General features: G+C 56.2%; 1 protein-coding gene across 2 annotated transcripts; it reads right to left on the reverse strand.

Annotated features, from left to right (window-relative positions):
• Positions 1–388: 388 nt before the first annotated feature.
• Positions 389–22818, reverse strand: LOC117000940 (diacylglycerol kinase gamma-like). 2 transcript variants are annotated; one of them, XM_033069050.2, is made up of 25 exons: positions 22565–22818; positions 17291–17543; positions 15112–15188; positions 14032–14197; positions 13132–13371; positions 12302–12472; positions 11972–12021; positions 11325–11399; positions 11129–11248; positions 10153–10270; positions 9798–9886; positions 9332–9448; positions 9123–9221; positions 8854–8967; positions 8699–8772; positions 8505–8579; positions 8331–8416; positions 8085–8174; positions 7609–7769; positions 6592–6656; positions 5657–5747; positions 2941–3142; positions 1727–1847; positions 1578–1638; positions 389–1075 (listed from the first exon to the last, which is right to left on the reverse strand). In XM_033069050.2, exons 2-25 carry the CDS (start codon positions 17355–17357, stop codon positions 977–979), a joined length of 2628 nt encoding a protein of 875 aa, XP_032924941.1. In that variant the 5' UTR covers positions 17358–17543; positions 22565–22818; the 3' UTR covers positions 389–976. The 2 variants fall into 2 exon arrangements, with proteins under 2 accessions (XP_032924941.1, XP_032924942.1); XM_033069051.1 differs by lacking the exons at positions 17291–17543; positions 22565–22818 and having other exon boundaries at positions 15128–15185.
• Positions 22819–27149: the final 4331 nt, after the last annotated feature.

Genomic DNA, 27149 nt, shown 5'->3' on the forward strand with positions numbered 1-27149 from the left:
TGGCCATCCAGAAACCGAGGTGCAACCCCTCTGCCCCACTCCCTGCAGCCCAGGAGCAGCAGAGCTGTCACACAGGGAGAGCACCAGCCTGGCAGAGCACACTGGGAGATGTGTGAAAGATGCTGGGGACACTTTCAAGTGAGAAGAGCTTCTGGTCTCTGTCCCCAGGGTTTCCAGCCCCCAGGCTTTAGGAGAGAGGAAAGTCCATGTGGAAGGAGGTGCCATGGAGGACAGCTAGCAGAGAAGGGAGGTGGTGTCTGTGTCCCATCTGGGCTCCTAAAAAGGTGACCCCCAGAGTCCCTTTTTTGTCCAAAGTTCACTAAATAAATACATAAATATGAACACAAAGCCCAGAGCTGGGGCTGCTCCCCCCAAAATCCCTTTTTTTGTCATTTCCCTGTAAAAACATAATCTCCTCCCACCCACCCCACACTTGGCCCTGAGCACTGTCTGTCCCCAGCCTGTATCATGGTTCACTGGGCTGGCAGCAATGGTTCTTTGCATCTCTCAAACCCCACAGCACAGAGGTGAGTGGCTGAGATGGCTCCCCTAGGCTAAGGAAATAAATAATTCCTCCCTTTGCAAGGATTGGGGGACAGAAAGCCAGTGCAGAGAGACATCAAGTGGTCTTCAGGAGGATGATAAATAAATAAGTGGAGCTTAGTGCTGCCTCAGGAGCACATTCACTGGCAGCTTGGCTGGAGGGTATTTAAATAAAGGGGGAAAAAAATCCCAGTCCTAGTGCTGCTCCAGCAAATGTGCTCGCTGCATGCCAGCCTGCCTTCTCCCCCTTCTTCCATCCCAGCTTGAGAGGATGCTTCTGGTGATTGGAGGGAGCCTACAAGACCCTCCCAGGATAAATAATCCCCACTGGGCTTGGAGGGGGAGTTTCAGTCCCCTCTGCAGGATGGGGATTTGGGGACCCCTGCATCGGGGATGCTGAGTGTCTCCAGGCTGTGGATCCTTGGATGATGCTTTAATCCCGAGTTCGGTTTCTCCTCTTCAGGAAAAAGAAGCTGCTCTTCTGGGGGGGGCCCAGCAGCATGGGCACCTGGCTTTTATGTGTAATTTTGACCTGGAAAGAAGTAGAAAAACCCAGCTCACTAAGAGGGTCCCGAGCCCTCCCTGGCACCCTCCAGCCCAGGGACCCTCAGGAATGACCCTGTGAAACTAGGAGCAGCTCAGCACCAGGGTGAAGAGCTCTGGAATCATGTCCAGGCAGTGCTGGGATGGGAAGAGGAGAAATGGTGGGGACTCTCCTGCAGCTCCCCAGGGAGGAATGCTGCTGTGCCCATCCACCAGGAAATGGCCATGCCATGAGTCCAGGGCAGTCCTGGGCACAGAATCACAGCTGGTCGAGCTCTGTGGCCACCCTCCAGCAAGCACAACAGCTTCCCTCCAAATCCAGCAGCTTTGCCACCAGGAGCCAAGGCTGTGCCACCCTGCTGTGCTGCCAACTGCTCCTGCCCCATCCCAACATCCTGCCAGCCCTCCTGCCCCATCCCAACATCCTGCCAGCCCCTGCTGCCCCATCCCAACATCCTGCCAGCCCTGCTGCCCCCTCCCTGGGCACTCACGGTGCAGGATGGCTGCATCCAGGGCTCCCCATCCACCTGCATGGGCAGCAGCTTGGATGTCCTGCAAGGCACAAAGAGAAGGTGATGACACAGGTGTCAGGTTTCTCTGTGGGTCGGGCACTCAGCTGTGAAGGGGGCAAATAAAATACCTGATGATGACAGAGGAACACTGGGCCAGTCTCTTGCCTGCACTCTTCAGCCCCGTGTAGATCTGCCCCATTTCCATGGCTCCTTCCAGCCCCACCACCTCCAGGAGATGGTCGCTGAGGTCTGCAAGAGAGAGGGATCTGAGCTGGTCCCCCTTCCCCAGGTATCCCCTGCCTTCTGCCCTCATTTAAAACTGCAGGGCCACTACACCAGGGCTGCTGGTTGTCCTGAAGCACAGTGGGGCTGGTGGCACTGAGGGGATTTATCCTGATGCCCTCTGTGTCCCAAGACCAGCAAACTGGGTGTTTCCAGTGCTGGGCAATGCTGCTATCCAAAATGTTTGGAGTAAGAGTACTCCTGGTCTGAAACAGCACCTGGGCCTGCATGGCTACATGGTGCCAGCCCAGAACCCCACCAGCCCTTGGACTGTTTGTTTGCAGTGTATGAAATGATGACATCCCTTGCCTGGGTGCCCTGGGGTGCTGCAGCTCCCCAGAAGCCAGCACACGTGGCAGAACATCTGGTCAAATCCCAGGGAACCACCTCTCCTCACAGCTCTTCCTGCTCTTCTGGGCACCAGCAAGGACACCTGACAGTGGCACAGCTTCAGGGTCCTCTTTCACATGCACCCCCTATTACCCTGAGGAATCCTCTGAGCCTGCCATGCCCCCTCACCCACCCACGGGTGGGGATGTCCCCAGGGCACCAACCCTGCTGTCCCCTGCAGTCCCTTTGGGACTGGCTGGTGCTCTGTCCTGGCTCATGCAGCACGGGACAGCCAGTGACAGTCTGGGATGTGACACTGCTGTTCTGGCAGCCACATCACAGGGGTTGATTCCCACCCCAGCCCCAGGCTGTGGGAGCTGCTGGGTGGAAAACCCAGGCACCTTGTGTATTTTGCTGGCTGCTTTCTACCCCACTATTCCCCACTGGGGAACGCTGCCAGCAGGGACTTTGGGCTGTCCCTGCCCACAGGTACAAAGTGCCAGCTGGGCTCAGTGTGTGTCCTGCTGCTCCCAAACCCCACATCCAGCCTGTGCTGTGCTGTGCTGGAGCCTGGCAAGGTGCTTACAAAAAACCCTCGGTGCCAGCTCTGCAGTTGGCTTCCAGCTCTGCCACATTGTGGGGTCACCCCAAAAGACACAGAGCTGGTAACAACTCCTCCAGTGCTGCTGCTCCAGACATCCCAGTGCCCCTGTGCTGGCCCCACACTCACCCTGCACGCAGAACTTCAGCTCCTTGGCATCGGTGACCACGGTGCCAGGCAGCTTCTCCGGTGCCTTCTTGCCCAGCCGGTTGTACCCACGCTGCTTCTTGGTCTCACCCCACAGGTTGGAGCCCCCGTACATGCTGGGGATGTTGAGGACAGCAATGCCCTCCAGGGAAGTGTTGCTCAGGTCCAGCAGGGTCCCATCGCACTGCCGGGTACAGGGAGGGTCAGGGGGGTTGGAGGAGCTGTGCCCACCGCGTGGAGTTCCCCTCCTGTCCCTGCCACGGGTCCCTGAGCACGGAGTGACACCGGGGACACGGGCAGCTCCAGAGTGGCTGGAGATGCAAATACCCTCCCACTTTGTGTGATTATCAGCTCCTTGTGCTCACACCCCTTGTGCTGCTCTCCCCTCTATTTCTATAGGAATTTTACTGCAGGTCCAAAATGGCAATTTCAAAAAAGCAAATTCCTGGGGGACCACATAAAACCTTGGCTAGACTCGGTGCTGTGACCCAAAACGGGAGGCAACACCACCTTGACCCCAAAGCAACTTCCTGCAGCTGCTTTCTGCCCTCTCCTTATCCAAACTGACTCCAAAGGAGTGGAAAGTTTGGCTGCCCAAAAAGTAGCTCAAACCAGTTTGTTTTCAAGTGCCATTTGGAAACTAGCAATAAGGCTGGGAGGAAATTAGGGGAAGGTGTCAGAGAGAAAAATGTCAGGTTTTGGAGAGCAAAGCACAGCACAGCACACAGAACTGGCATCCCAGGCTTTGCTCTCATGCCTCAGCTGAAAATTCCCTGCAAAAGTTAAAATATCCATTGCCTGCAGCTTTCCCACAGGATTGAAAGTAACAGCCATGGAAATGCATTTCTTAACTTCAGATCTTCTCACGCTACCCAGACATGGATCCCCTTCCTAAACACCTCTGGTGAAAGCAGCCACTTTTCCAACCAACTTGAATTCCTATAAAACATTCCTATTTTCCTTGAGGCATCAGCTCTTTACCTGTCACTCTGTGCTTCAGCAAATCCCAGCACAGCTTTTTCCTTGCATTTTGGTGATGCAAAGGCATCTCTGCCCTTACTTCTTGTGCTGAAATGGGCTAATAAGCTCCTTCTGCTGCTCCAATTCTGGTTGTTTTTCCTTTAGCAAAGGTCTAGAGCTAATTTTTATCACCCCTTTGGCCCTTGCTGAGCACACCAACCCCGTGTATGCAGAGCTGGGCACTCACACGAGTGAATGCCTCGGTGTGTCAGATCCTTTCTGCCTCCCCTGGTGCTGCGGGATCTTATTTTTAGCCTCACATTGAAAGCAAAAAAGCAGGAATCTTCTGGTTTGGGAGGGAAGAGCTCTCTCTCCAAAGCCTGGAAAGGATGTTAGTCCTTTCGTTCTCAATACATCTTAATGATATTGTGATTTGTAGGAAGAGAAAACACCTCAGTGCTCTGAGCAGTGGCTGCCAAGCCAGAGAGGGTTCTGATTCCTTGCAGGGTGGACAGCACACCTCGAGCATCATCCCCAAGCCCAGGCACCTTTCCCACCTGCCAGCGAGGCAGTGAGTGCCAGCCCAGCCACGCTGGGATGGCAGAACTGGCTGCCAGGAGTGCAGGATGCTGGGATGCTGCAGGAGCTGTTCCTGCCCACGGCCGCCCACGCCTGCCCAGAGCCACAGGCAGGAGCGATTCTCCCTGCACAGCCCTCCCCAGCTCGTGCCAGCGAGGCACAATGGGCCCTTTGAGCAGGGGCAGCTGACAGAGTGCTGGCAGTGAGGCTGGAAGGAGAAATTTGCAGCTGGGGGAAAAAGCAAATTCATTTCCAGGAGTTGTAGGGGGAACGAGTGCCAATTTCCAAAACAAAACTGCTATTTCACTGCAAGGCTGACAGTTGCCTGGGAGCTGGAGGGAGGACAGGCGGCTGCTTTCAACTTCCACTGCTGTGGGATTAACACTTTCCTGGCAGTGGGCTCAGCTGGTGGGGGTGCACCCCGAGAAGGAATGGGGGGCACCTCATGCCCATCTCCAGCAGCATCCAGCTCCACAAACATGGACTTTTATCCACCCTGGGACACTGCTGCATGGATGGGGAAGGGGGTGAGATGGTTGTGATGCTGGTCCTGGCCCTTCCCACAAGTTTCCAAGGGTGCAGCTACCCACTGCTTTGGGAAGGGAAGAAACTCCCCTTATAGAAACAGGCATCAAAATCCCTCTGCCCAAGGCCACCCATCTCTGCCCTGCACCCACCACCTGCTCTGGCTCCCACCACCTCTTGCAGCAAGTGCTATTTTCTCCCCTCACCCTCCAGCCTAAGTTATAAAAGGGTTGATTTTCCAGAGATAGGGAGAGACGGAAGTTTACAGCCCAAATCCCAGCGCAGAGAAGTGACAGTGCTCTTAGCAACCACGGGCCCTCCTCCCAGCTCTAATTAAAGGCTGTTTCCATGTCATCCAATGAGGGCTGGGAATTTACAGGGAGAATGTTCCAGGCATGCTCTCAAGTACAGCTGGAAGTGGGGAATACAGGATTGTTCTGCCCACAGCTGGTTTGTAGTGAGCACTGTGGGGTGGAATAGGGGGTCCTGCCTCCCATCATGTCCTTCTGCCACAGTGAGGGGCCAAAGCCATGGTGGCATCCTCTCTCCCCAAACAGCTGAGGGATCCATGGGTAGCAGCTTCAAAAAGTCTTTGTGCCATGGCTAGAGCCAGGGACCATGCCAAGAAACCCACCTCCACCTCAACATAGTCATGGAGCTTCTTGCAGGTGGCTGCAAAGGTCTCTGACGTCCCGAATTCGAAGTACCACAGCTTGTTCTTCATCCTGGGACACACAGACATGTCAGTATCCCACTTGGAAGCAGCATCTTGCCCCAGTCAGCAGCAGCATGGGCTGCCAGAGCCTGTCTGGAGCTGCTGTGATGAGGGATGAGGACATAGCCATTGCAGAGAGGGACCACAGGCATCCTGGCCCTAGGGAGTTGTGTGGTGGGATGGGGGTGTTGGGGGGCTCTCAGAGGGTGGCTCGAGCAGACCTGGCTCTGACACCCAAGAGAGGGGGAGGATGGGGGTGCTGGTGCTCCCTAGGCATGGGATGTGCTGTCAAGGGACAGGGCACCCTATGGAGGGGATGTCTCACACCTCAGCAGCCTCCCAGCAGCCCCTGACCTCATTCCCTGCACCAGCTGCTGAGCCAGGCTTTAAGGGGCAGCTGGCAGCTGTGAGAGGCTGTAAACCCAGGGCAGCTGAACTTGAGGGCACAGCCAGACACTTTGGTCCACTCAGAGAATTTTCTAGCAGGTATTTCCAAACCTGGGGATGGGGGTCACAAGCCACAGCTCCTCCTGCCATCGCCCCATTTCCAGCACCCTGAGCTCAGTGGGAACGAGCTGTGACCTGCTGCCTGCCCTGCCCTCCCTGCCTGGCCTGCTCCTGCCTGTCCTGGAATTCCATACTAATTATAAAGCATGAATGAACGTAACTGGGTGTGTGGCCAAGTTTCAGCAGCCTGCCACACCGCATGGGACTTGAAGCAGCATCCCAAACCCCACCATGCCTGGCCCATGCCCTGCCTGCACCCTAAGATTGGTCAAACACAAAATCCTCTTGGTGTGGTGCATGGCAGGGCAGGGAGTCCCCCCAGACCCAGCTCTCAGAGGGGCCCTTACCTGCTGTTGAATTTCTCAGGGTGTTTTTCTCGCATGATGTGGAAGCGGTGGGCGATGGAGGCATCCTGAGGAGAGCACAGACACATCAGTGGCACAGCAGAGAAGGAGAATCCCCACCCCACCAGGACAGGGGTGCTCAGCTCCTCATGCTTGCCACTGGTCCCTGTGGCACAATGGCACGGTGTCATTGATGATGACATTGATGGTCCAAGGTGATGGAGGGACCCTCAGCCAGCCTCTTCCCAAAACTTGTTAGGTGAGACTTCCCTTTTGACAGGGGCTATGGCAGGGGCTCTGCAAGGAGGGGATGATGAAAGGGGAGGAAAGGCACCCAATGGAGCAGGGGGGCTCTGGGGATATCCCAAGGCCCTGCACCCTGACAGCTCCCCTGGCAGGATGGCAGCTCTCCTGAAACTCATCACAACCTCTCCTTATGCAGAGTGGGGGTGTTTAAGCCCAACTCAGAAGCTGTCACAAATGCCACCAGCATTAGCAGGAGCTGATGTGAACCCAGAAGCATCCTGCAATGCTGCAGGTGAGTGACCCCTGCCATGGCAGCACTCCTGGCACAGGACAAAAATGCTGCAAGCCCCAGGAAGAGAAGGGCTTTCCCCAAAACACTCCTGCTCTCAGGACTGACCCCCATCACTGGGGAAACCCCCATGGCACAGAGCTATCATCCCCCACAAGCTCCCTAACCTCTCTAGGTCAGGAAAACATGGGGGACCATGGGTCCAAACATCAAAGCAGGGCTTTGATGATGTCTTGGCAGCTGGGGTGTCCTTGTCTTTGGAACCCCAAACTTCCCTGAATCCTGTTAAAGCTCTTTTCACACTCACTCTTGCAACATTCCCACTGGGAAAACAGACATCCTGTGTCTGCTTCTATATCTTGGTGCTGCCTTTACAAATGACAATAACACCAGGAAAAAAAAAGGCCAGGAGATGGAGGGAGGTTGCCAGTGTGAGCAAGGAGGAACAGGAAGGGAGAAACCAACTCCTGCCCCATGGAACTCACCACCCCAATGGAGAAGTAGTTGTTGATGATAGTGGATGGGACAGGATCTCCATTGGCCTCCCTGTCAGTAGGAATGATGTCGATGTGCCAGCGGTCCAGCATCACCTCTGTGCTGTGCTCTATGTCCTTCAGCACCTTCATCAGGTTGCCTCCTTCATAGCCTGGAAGGGAAAGAGGATGAAGGAGCAAGAAGGGGAGCAGGGCCATGTCATAGCCAGGTGCCAAGCATTTCTGCTAAGGCACATTCTTGCAGCAGTGGCAGAGATTTTGGCTAATGGCAGGGCTCTCCAAATGGAAAAGTTTGGGCAGGACCTGGCAGCAGAGGGTACAGAAAGCAGCAGCTGCTGTTTTTGGAAGGAGTTAGATGCACCAGCCTTAGATGCAGCTCTGAACTGCATTCCAGGAGTCCTCCCTGCCCTGGGGATGGCCACACTGAGGGGTTCCCACTGAGGGGCTGGATGATGCCCTGTGCTCACCTCCTCCCCAGCGCAGGCACCGCGCGAGGTCGTTGCCCGTTCCCAGGGGCAGGACGGCCACCGGTGGGTGCTTCACCAGGTTTGCCTTATCTGCAGTTCAAGGAGAAGAGAATTTTGGGGCTGACAAGGCTCATTCCCTGGAATGATGCTGCTGGCAGGACCGCCACCCCACTTCCAGTGGGGGAATCTCGGGAATCTGTGGCAGATCACAAAGGGTGCAGGTGGATGATGCTGTCCCTTGCTCACCTATGCAGTCCAGGATCCACCCCACCGTGCCGTCCCCTCCACAGGCCAGCACACGGAAATCTGGAGTGTCCCGAAAGAAGTTCAGCCTGGAGAAAGCCAGGAGAGACAAGGGGTGACGTGGGAGAGCAGGGCCCGATGGGAGGGGGCAGAGCAGCACCTGCAGCACCTCCATACCCTGGCGTGGGCCCGCCGCGGTCCAGGTTGTACACCTGCCGTGGGTTGAGCAGGTAGTGAAACTTCCGGAGCACCCTGGGAACAGAGGGACATCAGGAATGTCACATAGGTGATTCCCACACCAGAAGTGATGCCTGAGGGACCAGCAGCCCCCAAGCCCAGGGGGAGCTGCTGCCAGGAAGGCCCCCACCTACCGCTCCCCTTGCCTTCCTCCGCTCTTGGGGTTCACAAACACGAGCAGTGGGTGTGTCCCGGGCTGAGCGCTGATCTGCAGGGCAGAAAACACAGCTGGGAATTCCTGCCCACTCCTGGGTTCAGTGCTCACCTGCAGCCCAGTGCAGGAACCCACCTGCAGCCCTTGCCCATCCACTGTGGTGGAGTTGAACTTGAAGCCCTGGCTGTCCTCGGGGCTGGTGCTGGCAGGGGAGTCACTCTCCGACCGTCGGCAGTGGGACTGCCTGTCCTTTGGGGAACCGAGGCATGGATGCCCACACTGCCCAAGAGGCAGTGCCAGCAGCCAGGGGAGGCAGAGCAGCCTCAGCATTGCACCACTGGCAGCGAGGAGGGGGACACTTACCAGGACAAGGGGACACTTACCAGGACAAGGGGGACACTTACCAGGACAACTGGGCAGATACAGGATGGGAGCAGGATGTGATCCCTCAGAGGGCCCCCATCACACTCTGGCTTCACATGAGAGGCACACTTGTTGTGGAGCTGGAGGGGAGGGAGGAAGGGATGTGAACAGGACACCTGCCCTCTCCTGACCAGGAGCCCAGAGCTGGCCATGCAGGCAGTGTGGATGTGCCCCAGCCCTGTGCACTCACCGTGATCTGGCACCAGACACAGTGCAGGCCAGTGATGCCCTGGTAGCACTTGATGCTCTTGTGACATCTGTCACACTTGGCAGGTGAATTGCCCTCGATCCAGGTGTGCTGCATCACCTGCAAGGCATGGGGACACTGTGGCACAGCACCCACTGACCCACAGACATCTCCCTCCTGCTAAGGGTGTCCACCAGGATTTTGGAAGCTTGTCCTGCAGGGATGCTGCTGATCCAATCCAGCTCCTTGCACAACCCCTCACAGAGCCATGGTAAATCTTGGAGCTGGGGGTCATGTGGGTGCCTGGGGACTGGGGTACATCCTGCAAGGCTTGGGATGATGGGAATGCCTATGAGCTGCTGCCCAGGATGTGAGGGGCAAAACCCAGGGGAAAAAGCCGTGGGGAAGCAGAGCAGGAGACCAAGGGGCCAGGACACCCCACTCAGAAATGCACGGGCTGCCTACTCACGCTTGTGTTCCTCTTGGATTTAACGTAGGTGCTGATGCAGGCAGCAATGTCTTTGGACACACACCTCTCGTGGACTGTGTACTTGCAGACTGGTGAGAGAAAACAATCACAGAGCCACAGAATGATTTAGGTTTGAAAAGCCCTGTAACACCTCGAGTCCAGCTGTTACCCCAACACTAACCCAAGTGCCCCACGAAGGTGTCAGCATCACTCCCCAGCATGGGAGCCCCCTCCCCACTCAGCCTGCAGCACCCACGGGGCTCAGCACCAACAGGGACCAGTCCTCTCCCCTCAGGGCACCACTGGATGTGGCAGGAGCCACCAGTCTGGGAGTGCAGCAGGCTCCAGGACTCACAGGAGCAGCAGAGGCCCTGCTTGCGGACCCCCAGCAGCATGGTGCGGCAGAAGTTGCAGTAGGCAGGCTTCTTGAAGTGCTTCAGCCTCCAGGCATGCTGCCCATCATCCTTCACGTTCTGCAGGAGAGTGGAGGGTGAGGGAGTCACTCCCCTGCTGCCAAGAGTCCCAGCACCCTCAGCCCATCGTTTTTTATCAACTTTTCATCCCTAAAAACCCCATGGTGTTTCTGGGAGTTTGCTCCCAGCAGGATCATGGGCTCCCCCTTCTCTCTTTGTGCTCCCGAGAGCATCCCTGCCACTGCATCCCCCTGGACACATCCAGCCCCAGCTTCCACGGATCCCTGGCACAACCCAGCTACAGAGAGGATCTTGGCAGCTGATAGGAAGGTGATTTCACATTTGGGGCCAAGCTGCCACCGCCACCATGGGGTAACAAAAGCACAAATCTCTTCATCTGGGGCCAGGCATGAGTGCTTTGCAGGAACCAGTTAAAATTCCCTGCTTTCCTGATTTTTTTTTCTGCCAGAATGTCTGTCTCCCACCCCACCTCTCCAGGGGAATCATGGACACCACAAGCAAAACCATATTTCCCTGCAAATTATTACATGATGGCCAGGGATGGACATGAAAGAAATGAAGGCCAAAAGGATGTAAAAACAAGACAGAGAAATAAAGGGCATCCCAACAACCCCACCTTTGCTCTTTAAACCTCACTCTACAAGAGGAGATGCCATTTTAGTACTCATCTAAGCTTTTGATTAATGTCCATCCAACTGGAGTGCACTGCAATAGCAAGGAGCAAGCCCAGCCTGCTTGGGCACAGGCAGCTCAAAAAATGAGCTTGGAAAGATTTTTGGGGTGAAGGGAGCAGGGTGGGGGTGTCAGCAGGGGCCAGTGTGGGGCTGTGTGGTGCCATATGAGTGCATGGTCTGCTGGTGGGGGTGGGCTGGACCAGCTGAAGCAGGGATCACTCACTGTCTCCATCCCCAGCAGGACCAGCAAGGGGATGGTGGTCATGCCCCCCCGGATCCACTCCTCCAGCGTCACGGTTCCATCGTGGTTGTAATCAATCTCATCCATCATATCCTTCAGGATCTGGAGGAGGGACAGAATGTGGTGATTTGGTGATGCCACCCAGGGCTCTGGCTGTGCCTCCAGCCCCAGCACTCACAGGCTTCAGCTCAGTGGAGTCCCACTCCAGGTACTCAGCCACGTGCACCATCTGGTTGATGATCCGATCCAGCTCCTAAGCACACACACAAGGCAGTGCCCAGGGTTAGGGACAACGCCAGGCAGGAGCAGAGTGCCCAGCCCCAAGCCCCCAGGGTCTATGTTCCCAAATGCCCAAGGCTATCCCAGTCCCACCAGTCTCAACAGCAACACCCCAGTCCTCAACAGGTGCTCCTTCGTTTTTCAAAGCCTTCTACCCTGAATAACCTGCAAGAAAATCTGTAATGGGTTTTCCTTAGGAGAAACCATTCTGATAAACCAGATTTTATTTGCAGCAGGTTTCAAGGGCGATACCCAAAGAACAAAGGGAAAACATCATGAGAGAAGGAGCTGTGCATGACTTTTTTCTTCCCTGAAATACCATGACCTGATGCAGAGCTACAATTCTTGGTGGGCGGATTTTTTTCTAGCTCTGCTGGATGCAGCAGAGCTGGCATGTGATCCCCAGCTCTGCAGTCCAGCTGCTGCTTTCCTCTTCCCTTCTCACATCCCTGCCCTTTTTTGGAGGACCTCACCAGGGCAGTGGGCACCCCAACAGTGTCCTGCACTCTGAGCAGCCCCTGATTTCTGTCCCAAGGGAAGGCTCACCGAGCTGTCCAGAACACCATTTCCATCGGTATCGTAGAGGCGAAACATAACTGGGGAGAAGAGAGAAGCTGCTGATAATTAGAGCCCAACTCTGGGGCACCCTGGGGTGCCCCAAGCACCCTGTTCCAGGCTGCTGGAGCTTCAGGGTGAGATGTGAGCCCAAGGCTGCGGAGTATCAAGGCCCCTTGGCCAGACCCAGGCAGGAGCAGAAGGGAATGCTGAATGGTTTTCCCAAGTGGACAGGACATCCAGCCCTGCACTGATTCTCAAGCAAACCCCCTGAGCCACTGGTCCCCCCTGCACAGAGCAGGACCCCAGGGTCACACTTACACTCCAGCTTGTCCTCTGCCCGTCCCCTCTCCAGCAGGGACAGGTAGCAGACGATGTCCTTCAGGTGGACCACCTGGGCCACGGGGGTGGGAGGAGGAGGTGGGGTGGCTTTCAGGGAGCTGGGGCCTTTCCGCAGGCTGAAGGGCAACCTCTTCTCTGTGCTCCTCGTGCCTGGGGCAGGGAGAGAGCCACACACAGGGATGACATTGGACCAGGAATTATCACCAGGTGGGACATGGAAACTCTGGGGCAGGAACTCGTTCAGAACTGATACTGTGATACCACAGGGCCAGGGCTGGGACACAGAGGGGACACAGGAATGGGCATCAAAAGGGCACTTGGGGCTGGATGCAGGGCTGGGCAGTGCCTCTCCGTCCTTGGGGTGCTCCCACCCCTCCATCATTGCAGATGTGGATGGGATAAACAGTTGGAGCCCACAAACATGTCCTGCTGGGAACAAGCACCCACCTAGAAGGAGGGAGAAGCTCAGTGGGCAGCAAGGCAGCTTGCCAGGGTACCAGGACAGCCCATGCTCACTGATGCCCATGCCAACAGCAGGAGGGATGCTCCTGGCAGAGGGGCCCTTCCTCGGGGGCTGGCAGGGGCTGGAGCCCCATTTCTCCCTCCCTACAAGATGCTGCCAGGTAATTAAGACTGATGGGGGCTCTGTGGGATGGGACCAGTAGCTTAAGTTTGTCAAGCAAAGGTGTCAGGATGCCAAGAACCCAATGAGTTTGGGAGGGCACTGCCACCACACTGGGGACTTGGCCAGAAACTGGGGAGGGCTTGTCCCTGCCCGTGCCCCCCTGTGGAGCCCCAGCCAAGCTCACCTGGTGACTGAGGGCTCAGCACAGACACGGAGGAGATCTTGGAAGAGCCTGAGGAGTTGTGAGCAGAAGTGGTGCCAGTGGTGGATTTCTGGGAGGATGATCTGGACCAGCTGGGGGAGGCATTGGGGATGGATGCCAGGGTGAGGGATGCTGGCTGTGGCTCAGCTGTGTTGCTGTGGCAGCTCTTGGGCTCTGGAGTGTGTCGTCCCAGAGCACTTCGAAGGGTTTTCCCATTGATCCCTGCAAAGCAGAGATGCCCAAGGGCAGTGTGACATCAGGGTGTCTATGCTCTTTCTCCAGGAGCTGGCTCTGGGTGCTTGCCCTGGGTTCTCCCTGCAAGCCCCATGCCTCTCTGCCCTGGCACCCCAGCCCCAGGTGGCCCCTCACCCTCCTGCCTGACCCAGTGGCTCCCAGCAGAGCTCACATCCCCCAGATGTGACACCACAGCGCTCAGAACCAGACAAGGAGGATGTGGAGGACGTGGTCCTCCATCACCAGCCAGACTGGAGGATGTGCTCCCTTTCCCTTTGCAATTTATAATCCTTTCAGCAGATGTCTCCACAAGCCACGAATCCACCCGGGAAGGGTGGGGGGAGGCAGAAATGGGTGCCTGGTGCACAGTCCACCCTGGGTGCAGCTGAGTGCAGGGGGGCTGCTGGCACCAGCACCCCTGACAGAGACACAGGTCACCTCAGCATGGGGATGAGTGGCGGAATGTGCAGAAAGGGACTGTGCCACTGCATTCTGGAGAAATCCCTCCCTGGAGCAGCACAGGGCCTGGGCAACCCATGGCACAGATGGGGATGTAAGCTGGCCCTGATGCCACCCCCTCGAGGTGCCACCCCCCACCCTTCAGCATGGAGCAAGCCCACGGTGCCACGCTCCCCCAGCCCAGCTCACCAAGGCTGCTGTGCTGGGACACACCAGGGCTCTGCTGCTGGCTCTCGGGGGAGGCTTGGCAGATCTTACGCTTGAAGGAAGTGAAGAGGTGCTGGCAAAGCTCCTCGGGCACATCTGCCTCCAGGTAGGTCTTCATGAAGAGGCAGAAGCCCTCGTAGTCGATGGGCTGGGGAGTGCAGAGGAGGAGGATGGAGGTGCAGAGCTGACAGTGGGCATGGGGCTGCATGCTCACTGGGCACATCAGCTGCAGAGCCCTCCCCAAAACTGCTGCCTTCCTAAATCCCAGGGGTAGGAGGTAACCTAAAGGGACCCAGAGGCAGCAGAAATGCCCAGTGCCAGTGAGGCTGAGCCAGGCCAGCGGTGCTGGGAGCGGGGACAGCAGCCAGGGCAGGAGCTGGAGGAGTGGCAGGAAAGGGCAGAGCAGTGGCACCTTCCAGCCCAGCCCCGGCCCCATGGGGCTCCTCCTCCTGAGGACTCTGTGCCTCCTCCTTCCCTGCTGGGCATTGCCATTGTGAGAGGACGATGTCTTCTCAATGGCTTTTGTGAGACATTTTGTGAGACATTGTGGAGTGAGGCTCTGGTGGTACCATGGAATAGCAGGGTACCTTTGTGCCCCTCCTGGCCATGTTCAGCCCGCTGATTTTTCTCATTTTGCCTTGATTCTAGTGATTACAGCCCCCACAGAAGGCTCTGTCCCGCTGGCACACTAATAGATCCCTCGGAAAAAATAATCGCAGCCTTCTTTGGAGGAGAGCAAGAGGGCACAGAGCTGTTCCATCCCCATGCTGGACAAGTAATTTGCTTTTAGGGGAAGAGTAAATCCCTCCTGGATCCTGCCTGGCAGGGCAATGCCCCAAAAAGCTCTCAGCAGGGTGGGATGGGATGGCCATGCAGCAGGCATGGTCCAGGGATGGCTGGGGAATCAAGTCCTGGGAGTAAAACCACGGGGAGAGATGGGGCCCAGGCAGCCAGCCCTGCCTTCTCCTGGCTACTTCCTGCTGTGGGACTGGGCTGGGGGAGCCTGAAGGGGCTGGGAGCTGCCAGCAGCATGGGGGGACACCAGTGGGGACAGGGCCATACCTGTTCGGGGTTGTACCTCGAGAGGACGCCGTCCCCATTGAACTCCTCCAGAACATCCTTGAGCTTCTTGGTGGAGTCTGGGGAGACAAAGGCACTGTGCTGAGCATGGCCCCACTGGCCAGCAGGATGGTGCAGAGGGGTTTTTCTGCTGGATATACAATTTCTGGATCCTTCTGTGCCTGGAAGAGGCCACCCATGCTCTGCTTCCCCTTCCACTTTCGGAGGGCAGGGCAGATATGGAAAACTGGCCAGGGAGCTTTACATATAGAGAGAACTTCCTCCTACCAGTATGAAAATAAACACAGACAGAGCAAAGCAAGGAAGGCGTGGATCACACTCCAGCCCCAGCTGCTCTGGTGTGCCAAGCACACCCCTGGATGTCCCTGCCCCAGTGCAGGTGGCTGCTGGCACCCCTTGTCAGGGCCTGTCATCCCAGAGGCTGCCTTGGCTGTCCTCTGGTATCTCCAGGAGGGAGAAATAGATCTGTAGTCATAGAATCATGGAATCATTTAGTTTGGAAAAGCCCTCTAAGACCATCAAGTCCAACCATTAAACCAGCACAACTGTGTTCACCACAAAGATAACAATGCCCCACATCTCCATGGCTTTTAAATACCTCCAGGGATGGTGAATTCACCACTGCTTTGGACAGCCTGATCTGGACTACCCTTTTGGGGAAGAAATTTTCCTGAATAGCCAATCTGAACCTCCCCTAGTGTAGCTTGTGGCCATTCCTTCTTGTCCTATCACTGGATTAACCCATGCAAACTTCCACACAAGTAACAAAGACTTTCCCTGGCTGAGGGTCCTTAGGGCTGGAGTTTCTGGAGGGACATTCATCCTCTCAAAATAGAGAAAAAAGGGAAAAGCAGAAAACAATATCAAGGTGAGTGAACATTCAGTCCTCACCTTCACACACACCTCTGGGCCTGTGCATTTAAAAGGTTCTGAGACACACCAGCCTTGTTAATTACTGTGAAATCCTCTCTCCATGCAGGGGCTGTGCTGGCTCTGATCCCCCAGCCCTCTGCTGGGGACAGCACTTGGCACTGCACCACAACTGTCTGGGGTGTCTGGGGCACTCAGGGAGAGGGATCCTGCCCATCTCAGAGAACCCCCAAATCCTCTTCCCCAGCCTGGTGCTGAGCCATCCTACAGGGAAGGAGGCAGCTGTACTGTGCTGGCCACACTTTGATTAACAAAACAAAGATGCCATCAGTGTTCTGAGTCCAGCATTACAGATGGTGCTTTATGGTTTGGAAAGCAAAGCCCATCCTCCTGCAGAGAGGCAGGATGAGATGCAGAGAGGGATACTGCACACACACCTCTGCCTGCAGCCCTGCCTGATGTCTCTGGCTGGTGAAGAGGAGCATGGCCCCACTGGGGAACATGGGGAACTTGTCCCCAGCCTCACCCTTGTGATGTACAGTGTCCCCAAGGACAGCCTCAGAGGGCTCACAGTGTCCCCTTTGCCTCTCAGCCATCTCCCATCCAGCTCGCTCACCCCAGGCTCATGCCAATCTGCAAACCAACACCCTCGTGATTTTACACCCCTTCTCCCTTTGTCCTGTGGCTTTCCTGCCCCACCCTGCCCTGCTCTCAGCACCACCATGGGCTGCACCACTTCTCCATCAACTGCTGTTCAAAGCACGCCCACACTCCAGCTCTCTGGCAGGCAGGACCTCAAGGACCTGGTTTTGGATCACTGAGCTCTGCCCAGGCTCTCTCTCCAGCTCCTGCCAGCTCCAGGACCCCTTTGGTGCTGCTGCAAATCTCCTTTCCTCGGCAGGAGCTGCAGCAGAGCGTTGCTCTGCAAAAGCACTAAGGAAAATTACCGCAGAGGGCTGGCAGCCCAGAGCTCCGTGTGTTTGGGAAAATCCAGTCTGCTCTCCTGGTTGGCATTTCACTTTGCTGAGGAACGTGGGAGCCGGCCGCCTTCAGACGGACTGAGCCGTGCTCACGTGTCCCAAAGCTCAGCTTAAATCCTCCTGGGCAGGCAGGCATGGGGACCCCAACCAGGGTTAGGGCTATTGTAGACTTTTCCAGCCTCCCCACCCAGATCTAAGGAATCACCTCGTTTTCCAGGACACTAAGGAGAGGGAGCCTGCCAGTCCAGCAGGGACCAGCAGGACTTTTGAGCCTGCTCTTGTCATGGCAGGAGGGCACACAGGGTACTCACAGTCCGTGTACTGCTGCAGCTGGGCAAACTCGGCGGGGCTGAGCGAGATCCACATGCCATCGCTCATCTTTGGGCAGCAGGGACGTGGTGGGGGCCACCAGGCTCAGAGCCACAGGTCCCAGGCAGCAGGCTCAGTGCCACAGGTCACATTGGCACAGCGAGGGGCACGGGGGGCTCTCGGGCTGCTGGCACCATTCTGCTGAGCCTGGGAGAAGCCAGAGCTTCAGGGCACCTTCAGTCAGCACCTTTCTCCCTGCAGGGGACAGAAACAGAGGAGGGGGTCAGTGGTAGGCACAGACTGGGTCCTGCTGCCACAGCTCCCTGGGGACAGTCACCTTCAGTAGTGGGTCTGCAGGGCAGGGGGTGTGTGAACTTGGAACTGGGGTGCCAGGGTGTTTCCCACTGGGAAGGACCCCCCCTGCAGATGTGGGGGATGTGTACTGCAGGGAACAGGGAGCATGGGCTGCAGTGAAACAGGGGTGAGCACGAGGAGGAGCACAGGGCACCTCGCTGTGTGAGCATTCTCAGGGCTTGGTGTCCTCCTCTGCCAAGAAACCAGCCTGGTGCCACCCACAACAGTCACAACTCTCACTGGCCACAGGATGTGGCTGACAGAGGTCAAGCAAACGCCTTGGGCAGGAAGGGAACTTGTCACCCCCAGCATTTCCTCTGGGGAACCCAGCACGGGGAGAAGGAAGGGCACGATTATTTAAAAAAGATGCAAAAACTGGAGGCAGGGAATACAAGAGAGTATTAGCGTGCAGTTTACTCCTGCACCTTTGAAGCTGCTGTTTACTTCCAGAGAATCACTGTAAGTGAAAATCTACAGTTTTTCCCTTTTCTACAAGGCAAAAAACCTGTGCCACAAAAAATCCCCGACCAAAGGGCCCTCTCCAGACCACCCATTTATAGGGTTCAAAATTTATTATTTTTTTTCATTTAACCAAACTTGTCATCAGGCAAAGGATTTTGGAGGAGCTGGTTATTCTCCAAGGAGTTTGATCTCCATTTTAAGGCTGCTTCCCTGCTAAATGTTGGCTCCCAGTTTCCACCAGCCTGAGCTGGATTGGACTTTGGAGAAAGCAGAGCAAGGATGAGCTGGGAAAGATCACAGGATCTGGGATAATGCTTGGGGAGCACCCACATCCCCCAGCTGGCTGCACCTTTCCATTCACAGAAAAACCTCTTTGATTAAGATGAACAAGCAATTTTGGGGAGCTGTCGGGTCCCACATGCCACACCAACCACACAGAGTCCCTAGGGACATTCACATACAGGGGTGCACCAGGAGCAGTCACTTAACCCCCCATCCTCAGGACTTTACCCACATTTCTCTACTAATGCTATTTTAGCTTCACATTCAGTTGCTGAAAATGCTCCAGGGCAAGATATGGCCCCAAGGGCAAAGCCTGGTGTTGGCAGAGAAAGGAGCAAACACTCCTTGGGGCTGTGGGGAGGATGGTGACCCCTGAGGAAAACAGCACAGGGCTGAGCATCTGCCTGGATGGCTGCCAAGGGGTTTTCCAGCTGCAAGGAGTGACTGCACAAAGAGAGAGGAGCCCACCAAACCCTGGCCATGCTTTTGCTAGAGTTAAATGTCACAACTCTCCTGAGTCTTGTCCAGCCCTTTCCTCCCAGGAGGACAAAGTCACGGGGGGCTTGTTCCACCCCTCCATGGGCTGGGACCTCCTGGCTGCTTCTGAGGCTGCCTGGAGGGCTGTGGGGCTTGGGGACCCCACAGGATGCTGATCCTGCCCAGGGGCTGAGCAATGGCTGTGCCAGGACTGGGAGCAGTGCCCTGGGGCACTCATGGTGGGGTAACACACAATCCTGGGGAAAATCTCACCTTCCCACCCTCACTGGGGCCCTGCAGCCCCATGGCAACTCACCTCCAGCCTGTGACTACCCTGGCAGCTCTCTGTCCCCATGCCACCGACTGGGGACAGGTTGGACACAGCAGTGGTATGGCTAGGGAAGAACTACCCACACTGGCATTGGTTTTGGGAGGATCTTCATCTTGATGAAAGCACAAGCAAGAAGATGGTGTTTGCTCCTATCCTGGATGACGGGCTTGTCCCAAAGTACCTCTGAGGCTGGTCCAAAAGAACTCAGTCTGTAAGAAATGCCCAGGAATGCACACAGACTTCGTGGCTCCTGGCAAACAAGCTGTTTGATTCGATCAGAACCTCTTTTTTATCCTAAACTTACCCAAGGAGAGGCTGAGAGTGCAGAACTAGTTAGAAGAAAAGGCAAAGGGGGGGACCTGGCTGGTTGCAGCTCCCAGGAGGAGTTCAGGGGCACTGAGCCCTCCCACAATAGAGGGCAGCAAAAATATCCCTGGGTGATGGGGCCGGGTGACAGGGCAGCACAAAGCACCAGAAGGAAAGCAAAGCAGAGCTAATTGGGCCATCCCAAGGGGCTTTCCCCCAGCAATTGCTGGAATAACAAATGCCACTTCTGGCACGTCAGCCTTGGATTTCAGGAACGGCAGGAAAAAACCTCCTCAGGAATCCAGCTGCTCCTCGTTTGGCCGCCCTCTGAATTGTCAGCGGCAAATTATGTTCTATTAAATCAAATTTGCCTCTCGCTAAAAATAGCTCCCTACTAGTGTTACAAATAACACCGGATTACCCTGCCTGAAGGCTCTCACCGGGACACAGCCCCTCTGCCCCTCCTCGCTGTGTCCCTGCCAGCCCCGGGCGTGGGCTCGGTGGCACTCGGTGGCACTCGGTGGCACTCGGTGGTGTGACTCAGGGAGGCTGACACAGCTGGGGAAGGACAGAGAAGGGGCACCTTGGAGCCTCCCAAACCTTCCTGGGGGAATCAGCAGTGCTGGAGCTCTTGGGAAAGCCGCATGGAAGATCCTGGCAGCTCCCGTGATGGAAGAGGTGCTGTCGGGAGCATCGACGGGTGCAGCTCCACGGGAGCCAGGCCCAGCCATGTAGGGCCTGAATACATCAACAAGGGAAATGCCAGGTGGGAGTGAGCCATGGGCCAGCTCCCTGTGGGGGGCAGAGCCTGGACATGAGGCAGGACTGAGCCACAGGCAGTGGAACACATCAATATCCCTGAGACACAGCTGTCTGTGGGTACCTGCAGTATCCAGGGATGGGGACTCCCAGAAGCAGCAATGGGATGGCAGAGGAGCTGTTTTCCCAGCCACTCACCCCCCTTCACCAGCCCCCAGGACCCAGCTCCTCCATCCCACACACAGCTCTGGGGGTCACTGTGGGACTGGGGTGTCTCGTTCCACTGCCACCCAGCTGGTCCCCAGCACCACAGCTACTGATGGGCACTGACTCTGCCCACGCTGGGGAGAACCAGAGGCAATGGTTGATGGGTTGGCAGCTTCCAGGTGCTGGCAGAGCCTCCAGCCCTCGATCAGCACCACAGGAGTGTGAGGATGGGGCCACAGCACATGCCCCACAGGACACTTCTGCTTCAGATGCCCTTTGGGAAGGAAAGACATCGACTCCTTGAGCTGCAGGAGGTGGCACGAGTAGGCAACACTCGTGCTGAGCACACAGACACGTGCAGGGGCTGTGGCTCCCTGGCAGCACAGGGATGCTGGGCTCTTCCCTGCATCCCTGCCCGGGCCTGCAGAAGCCACAGTCACGTGCCACATCTCCTGGGGCAGAAGCATGGCAGGTCCCTGCAGGAATGGCATTTTCCAGGCCTCCCCCACCATCTTTTGGAAAGATCAGCCTATTTTTGTGTTGGATGGGGAGAGGCCCCTGAGGCGGTGGGTGGAGTATAAATCCCTCCTGTCCCACTGCAGCAAACAAACCCCAACCAAGTCACGCTCAAACTATTTTCTGCAGCGACAGGAGAAGGCGCTTTCCTGCGTTTTGCCAGCCAAAGAGGACACTCAGGATCAGCTTTTTCCATTCTCCAAACCTGTTGCTGTCTATACATTCTCCTGACCCTTTGACCACTCACCCACTCAGAGCAAGGCACGCTGTCCAGGTACCTCACACCAAATGTGCTTTGGATACTGAGCACCCTCGCGGCACCAGGGGTGCCCAGAGCACCTGTGCTCCCAGTGGCACAGGGAGAGGTGGGTGCTCACAGACAGCCCTCCGGCCCCAGGGTTGGGCTGGGCTGTACCAGCTCCTAGCAGGGTGCTGGAGAGCTCAGCTCAACCTTGTGAGAGCAGGGACCCGGCACAGCCTCTCTTGGAACTCACCCACCCGCCAGGGCCACAGCTCAGCTCATACCCCAGAGACACCAACAACTTCCTGACTTACTACTGCTGGATTTTTAGAGAACAATTTTGCTGGCTGAGTTCAGAGCAGGCTGGATCTGAGCTAGGATACCTTTGGAGCAAGACCCTTCCCCTTGCCTTGGCCCTTGCAGGTCTCAGTCAGACCAGACCTTGTCCCACAGAAAAGCCCTTTCCCACACCAGACAGGGAAGCAAATGCTGGTCCTGCAGCCTAAGGACTGGGATCCTCCCCAGGATTTCACCTCCATCACCTTGCACCGATAAGCCCAGGACTTCAGGACACCTACAAACCTGCCAGATGGACGCCCTGGCTCTCCCTCCCTGCAGGGATCCTTGGCCATGAGTTCCATGGGTTACAACCACACCTTGTGTGGGATAACACTGCTTCCCCATAGCTTCGAATACATTCTTCCCTTTCATCCCCCAACACAACCCGCAGAACAAGTCACATCAGCCCCCTTCCCCAGGCCAGCCACACCGAGCACCACCTCACTCCTGCTGCCTTCCAAACACAACGGCCCCGGCAATTTTTACCTAACAAGAAAGACACCAACGAGCTTTTCCGGCCTGGCAACACACAGAACGGCTGGATTGGGCTGTTCTTCTGCCCAGCCAAAGGTCGGGGTGGTTTTACAGCCAGGCTGAGTACCAGCACACTGTGTGACACCAGCGAGGGTGGTGTAGGGTGGTGTAGGGTGGTGTAGCCCCTGGGCTGCTTTGGGGGCTGGTTGCCATCCTCCTCACCCTGAGGACAAGGGTATGCTGCCCTTTCCTTTCTCAACCCCTCGGGAAGCTTTTCACACGCCTGGGAACCCCGATTGCCCAGCCCCAGCGCTGCCCCGCTCCCTGCACCGTTCCCTGCACCGCTCGGAAAGGGGTCAGGGCTGGCCCGGGAGAGGGTCACGGACTCCGAGGGCAGCAGGCGGGGATGGACGTGCGCTGCCGAGCTGGGGGATCCCCCGTGGATGGGGGGATTTGCCCACCAAGGAAAGGGGTGAGCCCACAGGGGTCCCCTCCCAGCCCCGCGTCCCCCCGCCGCTGTCCCCTTACTTGGCGGCGGCAGCGCGGTGCCATCGGCGGGACCGGCCGGCGGCTCCGGGGCTGGCGATACCGGGAGAGCTGCACAGAGCCGGGGAGAGCTGCACAGAGCCGGGGAGAGCTGCACAGAGCCGGGGAGAGCTGCCCAGCCCGGCGGCTCCGGGGCTGGCGATGCCGGGAGCTCTGCACAGTCCGGGATTGGCGGTGCCGGGAGCTCTGCACAGTCCGGGATTGGCGGTGCCGGGAGCGCTGCCCAGCCCGCCGGGGCGGGGATGGGGGATGCGAACGGGCCCGGCCCGCCCCGCCGCTCCGCTCCGCCTCCGCCGGCACCGGCGGCCGGGCCGGAGGGGGGGCGGGGAGGAGGAGGAGTTGGAGGGGAGAGCCCGGCGGCCCCGAGCGCGCCCCCGCCGCTCCCGGGCCCGGGGCAGCGCCGGGGAGCAGCGGGCGGGAGCAGCAGCCGCTGCGGGGGCGGCGGGAGACGTGTTTGCATGATAAAAGCCATTTGTGATGAGTTCCCACCTCCCCACAGCGGCTGGGTTTTCCCCACTTCCCCATGGCTGCCACACTGCCCTGCAGCTCCGGCGCTCCCCGTCCGTGTCCCCGTGCCTGTCTCCAGCCCCGACCCTACCCCATCCTTGTCCCCATCCCCTCCTTCATCCTCGTTCAATCCGCTTTCGTGTCCCCATCCATGTTTTCATCCCGGCCTTTTCCCCGTCTCTGTCCCCATCCCAGTCCCCATTTCACTCTTCCTTGGGCCTTCCTTCCCCCTACACCTCGGTTCTCACTTTCGACCAGTTTCACCCATGGCAAAGGTTGCTCTTTCCTCAGGAACAGAACAAATCACTGAAAACAAACAAACAAAAAATGCCAAAACAGATAAAAAGCATTTTTATTTTCTTTCCATGACGCGTCTGCCTGCCTGCTTGGGAGTGACACTATTTCAGGCATGTCTATTATTTATGTTTCGCTATATTTATATTAATTAGAGACGTGATCCATGCACGTAGTTCTCCGACTTCAAAAAAAGCAGGAGAAGGGACTGACAGCTGGGACTGAACTTTCTTGAGAGAAACAGGAGCAGGTTCCACAGCCATGGCTGCACATTGCATGCCAGTCCTAGATGATGTTCCTGCTCTACATGGGGGATCTCTCCAGTCCCAGCCCCACTTTCTCTCCCTCTCTTCTGGCTGGGACCCCAGAGAGATGGGTTGGGGCTCTTGGCTGGGATGCTGAGAATGATGGAGTCATTCCACAGCCACACCAGTTTTAGGGGAGACAGAATAATAGAATCATTTAGGTGGGAAAAGACCTCTAAGACTGAATCCAGCCATTAACTTTTGCTTAATCTGTGCCTGGGAAAGAGGAGCATCCCTTCCAAGAACCGACTGGTCTCTGATGATGGCCTGTGCTGAAGCACAGAGAAGTCTCACATTCCACAGCAGTGGGAAGGGCCCTGCTCCCATGCATGCCAACCAGCTCCCTCAGAAGCTGTAATCTCTGTCAGCCCTGAGCCAAAATCAGATGACATCTCCTCTCCCCTGAGTGTCCCAGCCTTGTCCTCATCCTGTCTGGTTTACTTCTCCATCCCAGGGATGGGGGTTGGGTTGGGGATCAGGATGAGGATGGAGAAGTGGGGCGTCAGGTCACAGTGCAGGGCTTGTGGGATGCAGGGAAAGTCTGGCCACCATGGGTAGAAATTCATAATAAATGAGTTTTATTATTACCAACTATTGTATGGAGGTAACAGTTTGTCAAACACGTGGGTGAGAGGAGGATGAAGAAATCTCCTGGCCAGATGCCTGTTGCTGTCTGCATCTGGGGTGCCAGGGCACATGGTCTCTGTGCTGGGCAGGAGCAGACCTGGCCAGGGCTGCTGAAATTCCTCCTGCAAGGGCTCAGCTGGTAGACACAGAGCCCTGAAATCACACATCACCAGATGACACCTTTCCCAGCTCAGGGCTGATCCCAGCCTTCCCAGGAGCAACACACTCAGGATGCATTATTAACTCCTGCCATAATTTCCAGCAGTCTCCCAGGGCTTTCTAAACAGCCAGGAGCTCTCAGGTTTTCCAGGTTTCCAGGTTTTCCAGGTTTCCAGGTTTTCTAGCATTTGGAATGACCCCACAGGAGAGGGGCATGAATATTTTTTCCAGACAGAGTGGCTGTCTCAGTCATGAGAAGCTGCTGGCCCAGTGAGATGCTGGACTCCTCCACTGTGCCTTGACTTTGCTAATACTCTGCCAGGGCTATTGCATCCGAGTACAAATCCCTTCCAGGGATTAATTAGTAAATTAAAAGGGAAGAAAGACCAAATTATTATGGTTAAGCCTAATGGTGATGATGTCTCTCTCTTGCAGATCTGTGTGCTGTGTCCTGACACACTCCCAGTCCCTAAAAGGGATGAAGCAGCAGATTCACCCCCAGACTGATTCCCTCAGTGGGACACTGGGGTCAGCTTTGGGAGGAGGAGAGCTAATTAACACTGATACCCAAGTCTAAAAGCCCTGACCATGCAACCCACGGTGCTCCACACCTGAGGGGGCAGCAGGATCCCCTTGCTGGGGTGGCAGTGACCATGGGCCTGGGGTGCAGCTGTGGAGTCTCTGAGCACTGCTCTGCACATGCAGGAGGAAAAGCCCAGTTTGGAGAAGCAGGAAGGACAAGGTGCCAGAATGGGGATGCCACTTTCCCAATATTCTCCCTGCTCTGCTCCCAGGGATGACCCACCACCCACCAAACTCCCACAGGGGTCTGCAGGTGCCCTTTGGCACAACACCTCTGCCAAGCCCTGTGCCTCAAGGCCAGGTCTGTCCCAGCCTCTCTCTCCAGATTAAGACAAGTGATGAGTTAATGAGAGCTGCAGCCTCATTTTCCATCCCTGTCCAAAAAAGCCATTACATTTTGCCTGGCAAAAATTGTTCTTAAATCTGAGTCACTTATAATTCTTTGTTCTGATGCTCAGTGGTTTCTTTTTCACTGGTTGCCCCTGGCAGAGCCCAAACCCAGCAGGGATCAGCAGAGGAGGGGCTGAACCTTCCCTGACCACCCTGGACACACAATTTCCCACAGAGGTGATTGCTCTGCAAGGGATGGGCACTGATCCAGCCTTATTTTGGGGACACTCAAAGGGAAGAAGATGTTTTCTTCAGCATGACAAGAAAAGGAGGAGTTTAAAATGTCTTTTCATCACCTGGGCAGATTTGGATGATTTTTATCAGCTCTCTTCTTGGTTTAACTCTGGTTAATTTTCTCTTGAAATGTTGGCCCAAGGCAACGCCAAGGCTGGCTGCTGACTCAGTTGTAGCACTGCTTCCCCTCCTGGGCTCTGTGACGTAGGAGAGAAGGAATCCCAAGCAATTACGACTTGATTATTTTACTGAACGTGTGATTACAAATGGGAACTGCAGAGCAGTGAGCACTGCAGTCAAGATAAAATTAAAATGAGCCCAGGCTCCCCCAGTCCCAGCTCTTGCTCCAAAGACAAACAGCTGCTTGGGAAGCCCTTCACAGCCCAGTCATTTCTCAGTGACCACAGGAAAAGTGATAAAACCTCCATAAAACCAGAAGAAATTTCCAGGATGATTTTTTTTTTTTTTACAGCTCTGCTCAGTACAGTTCTGCTCCCTGGGAGAAGCATGAGCTCACGGGTGGTTGCCAGTGTTATATTAAGTCTCAGTGAGCCTGGAGAGAGGTAGATTAGGTTGGAAATTAGAAAGCACTGCAGGAATGGGATGTCCCCTGAGAGGGACCTGACTGAAGAGCCAGGAGATGCCACCATGGCTAAACTGGTCCCTTCCCAGCTGCCAGTCACGGTGACTTGGGTGTCCCTGGGCATTGTGCTGGGGCTCCTGCGTGCAGTGACATGAGCCAGTGGCAGGGTGGGGCAGTCACTTGCTCTTTCACTATCTGGATTTTCCCAAAGAACTTGGTGTCACCCCAGCAGGTTTTTCCCAAGCCTTGGGGTGCTGAGCATCACAGAGGAGACAGCAGCTTGGCTGCTGACTGCCAGCTGACTCCATCCCTGCCTCTGCACCTGGAGAACAGCCTGCACAGCCCTCCTGCAGAGCATGACTTCTGGGCAGGATGGCTTTCTGGAGGGTGAAATAATTCTGATCTAGGAAACCACGAGGCTGACAGGAAGCAAGAGAGAGTTGCAGCAGCACAATCAGAGGGAAGAGCCACAGCAGTGCCAGCAGCAGCTCTCCAGGGCTGGGTGGCTCTTGCCCAAGCCCAGCTCCAATCACAGAGCCAGCCTGCTGTCAGGGAAAGATGGTGTGAGTCAGGGATTTCGGAGAAGTGCTGCCTTTCTGAGGCTGGAGGAGGACTCCATGCTGACAGCATGGAGCCTTGTGATCCACGGCTGCCTCTGAGCCCAGGAGCTCAGTACAGGCTGGGGAAACCCAGGAGAAGGGAGCTGGGAGATGAGAGTGATATTATGGAGTGAATCAGAGCAATTTCACCCCTGCCCTATTTCCCCTCAAGTGCCCTTGAGCTGATAGGTGATCGCAGAATTATAGAATTGCTGAAGGATTAAAAGCCATCCAGTTCCAACATCTCATCCCCACAACTGGAGACACCTTCCACTAGACCAGGTTGC

This window comes from Catharus ustulatus, chromosome 10 (genome assembly GCF_009819885.2).
Source record: "Catharus ustulatus isolate bCatUst1 chromosome 10, bCatUst1.pri.v2, whole genome shotgun sequence".
NCBI classification, from domain to species: domain Eukaryota; kingdom Metazoa; phylum Chordata; class Aves; order Passeriformes; family Turdidae; genus Catharus; species Catharus ustulatus.

What these genes read in the sequence shown, in the direction of transcription:
- LOC117000940 (XM_033069050.2), bottom strand. Translation starts at nt 17,357, where the DNA reads ATGAGCGATGGCATGTGGATCTCGCTCAGCCCCGCCGAGTTTGCCCAG. An exon ending in GTATCTGCCCAGTTGTCCTG is followed by an intron (nt 8,968 to 9,122) that starts GTAAGTGTCCCC and finishes GGTTCCCCAAAG; the next exon opens with GACAGGCAGTCCCACTGCCG. An exon ending in GTGGATCCTGGACTGCATAG is followed by an intron (nt 8,175 to 8,330) that starts GTGAGCAAGGGA and finishes CTTGAACTGCAG; the next exon opens with ATAAGGCAAACCTGGTGAAG.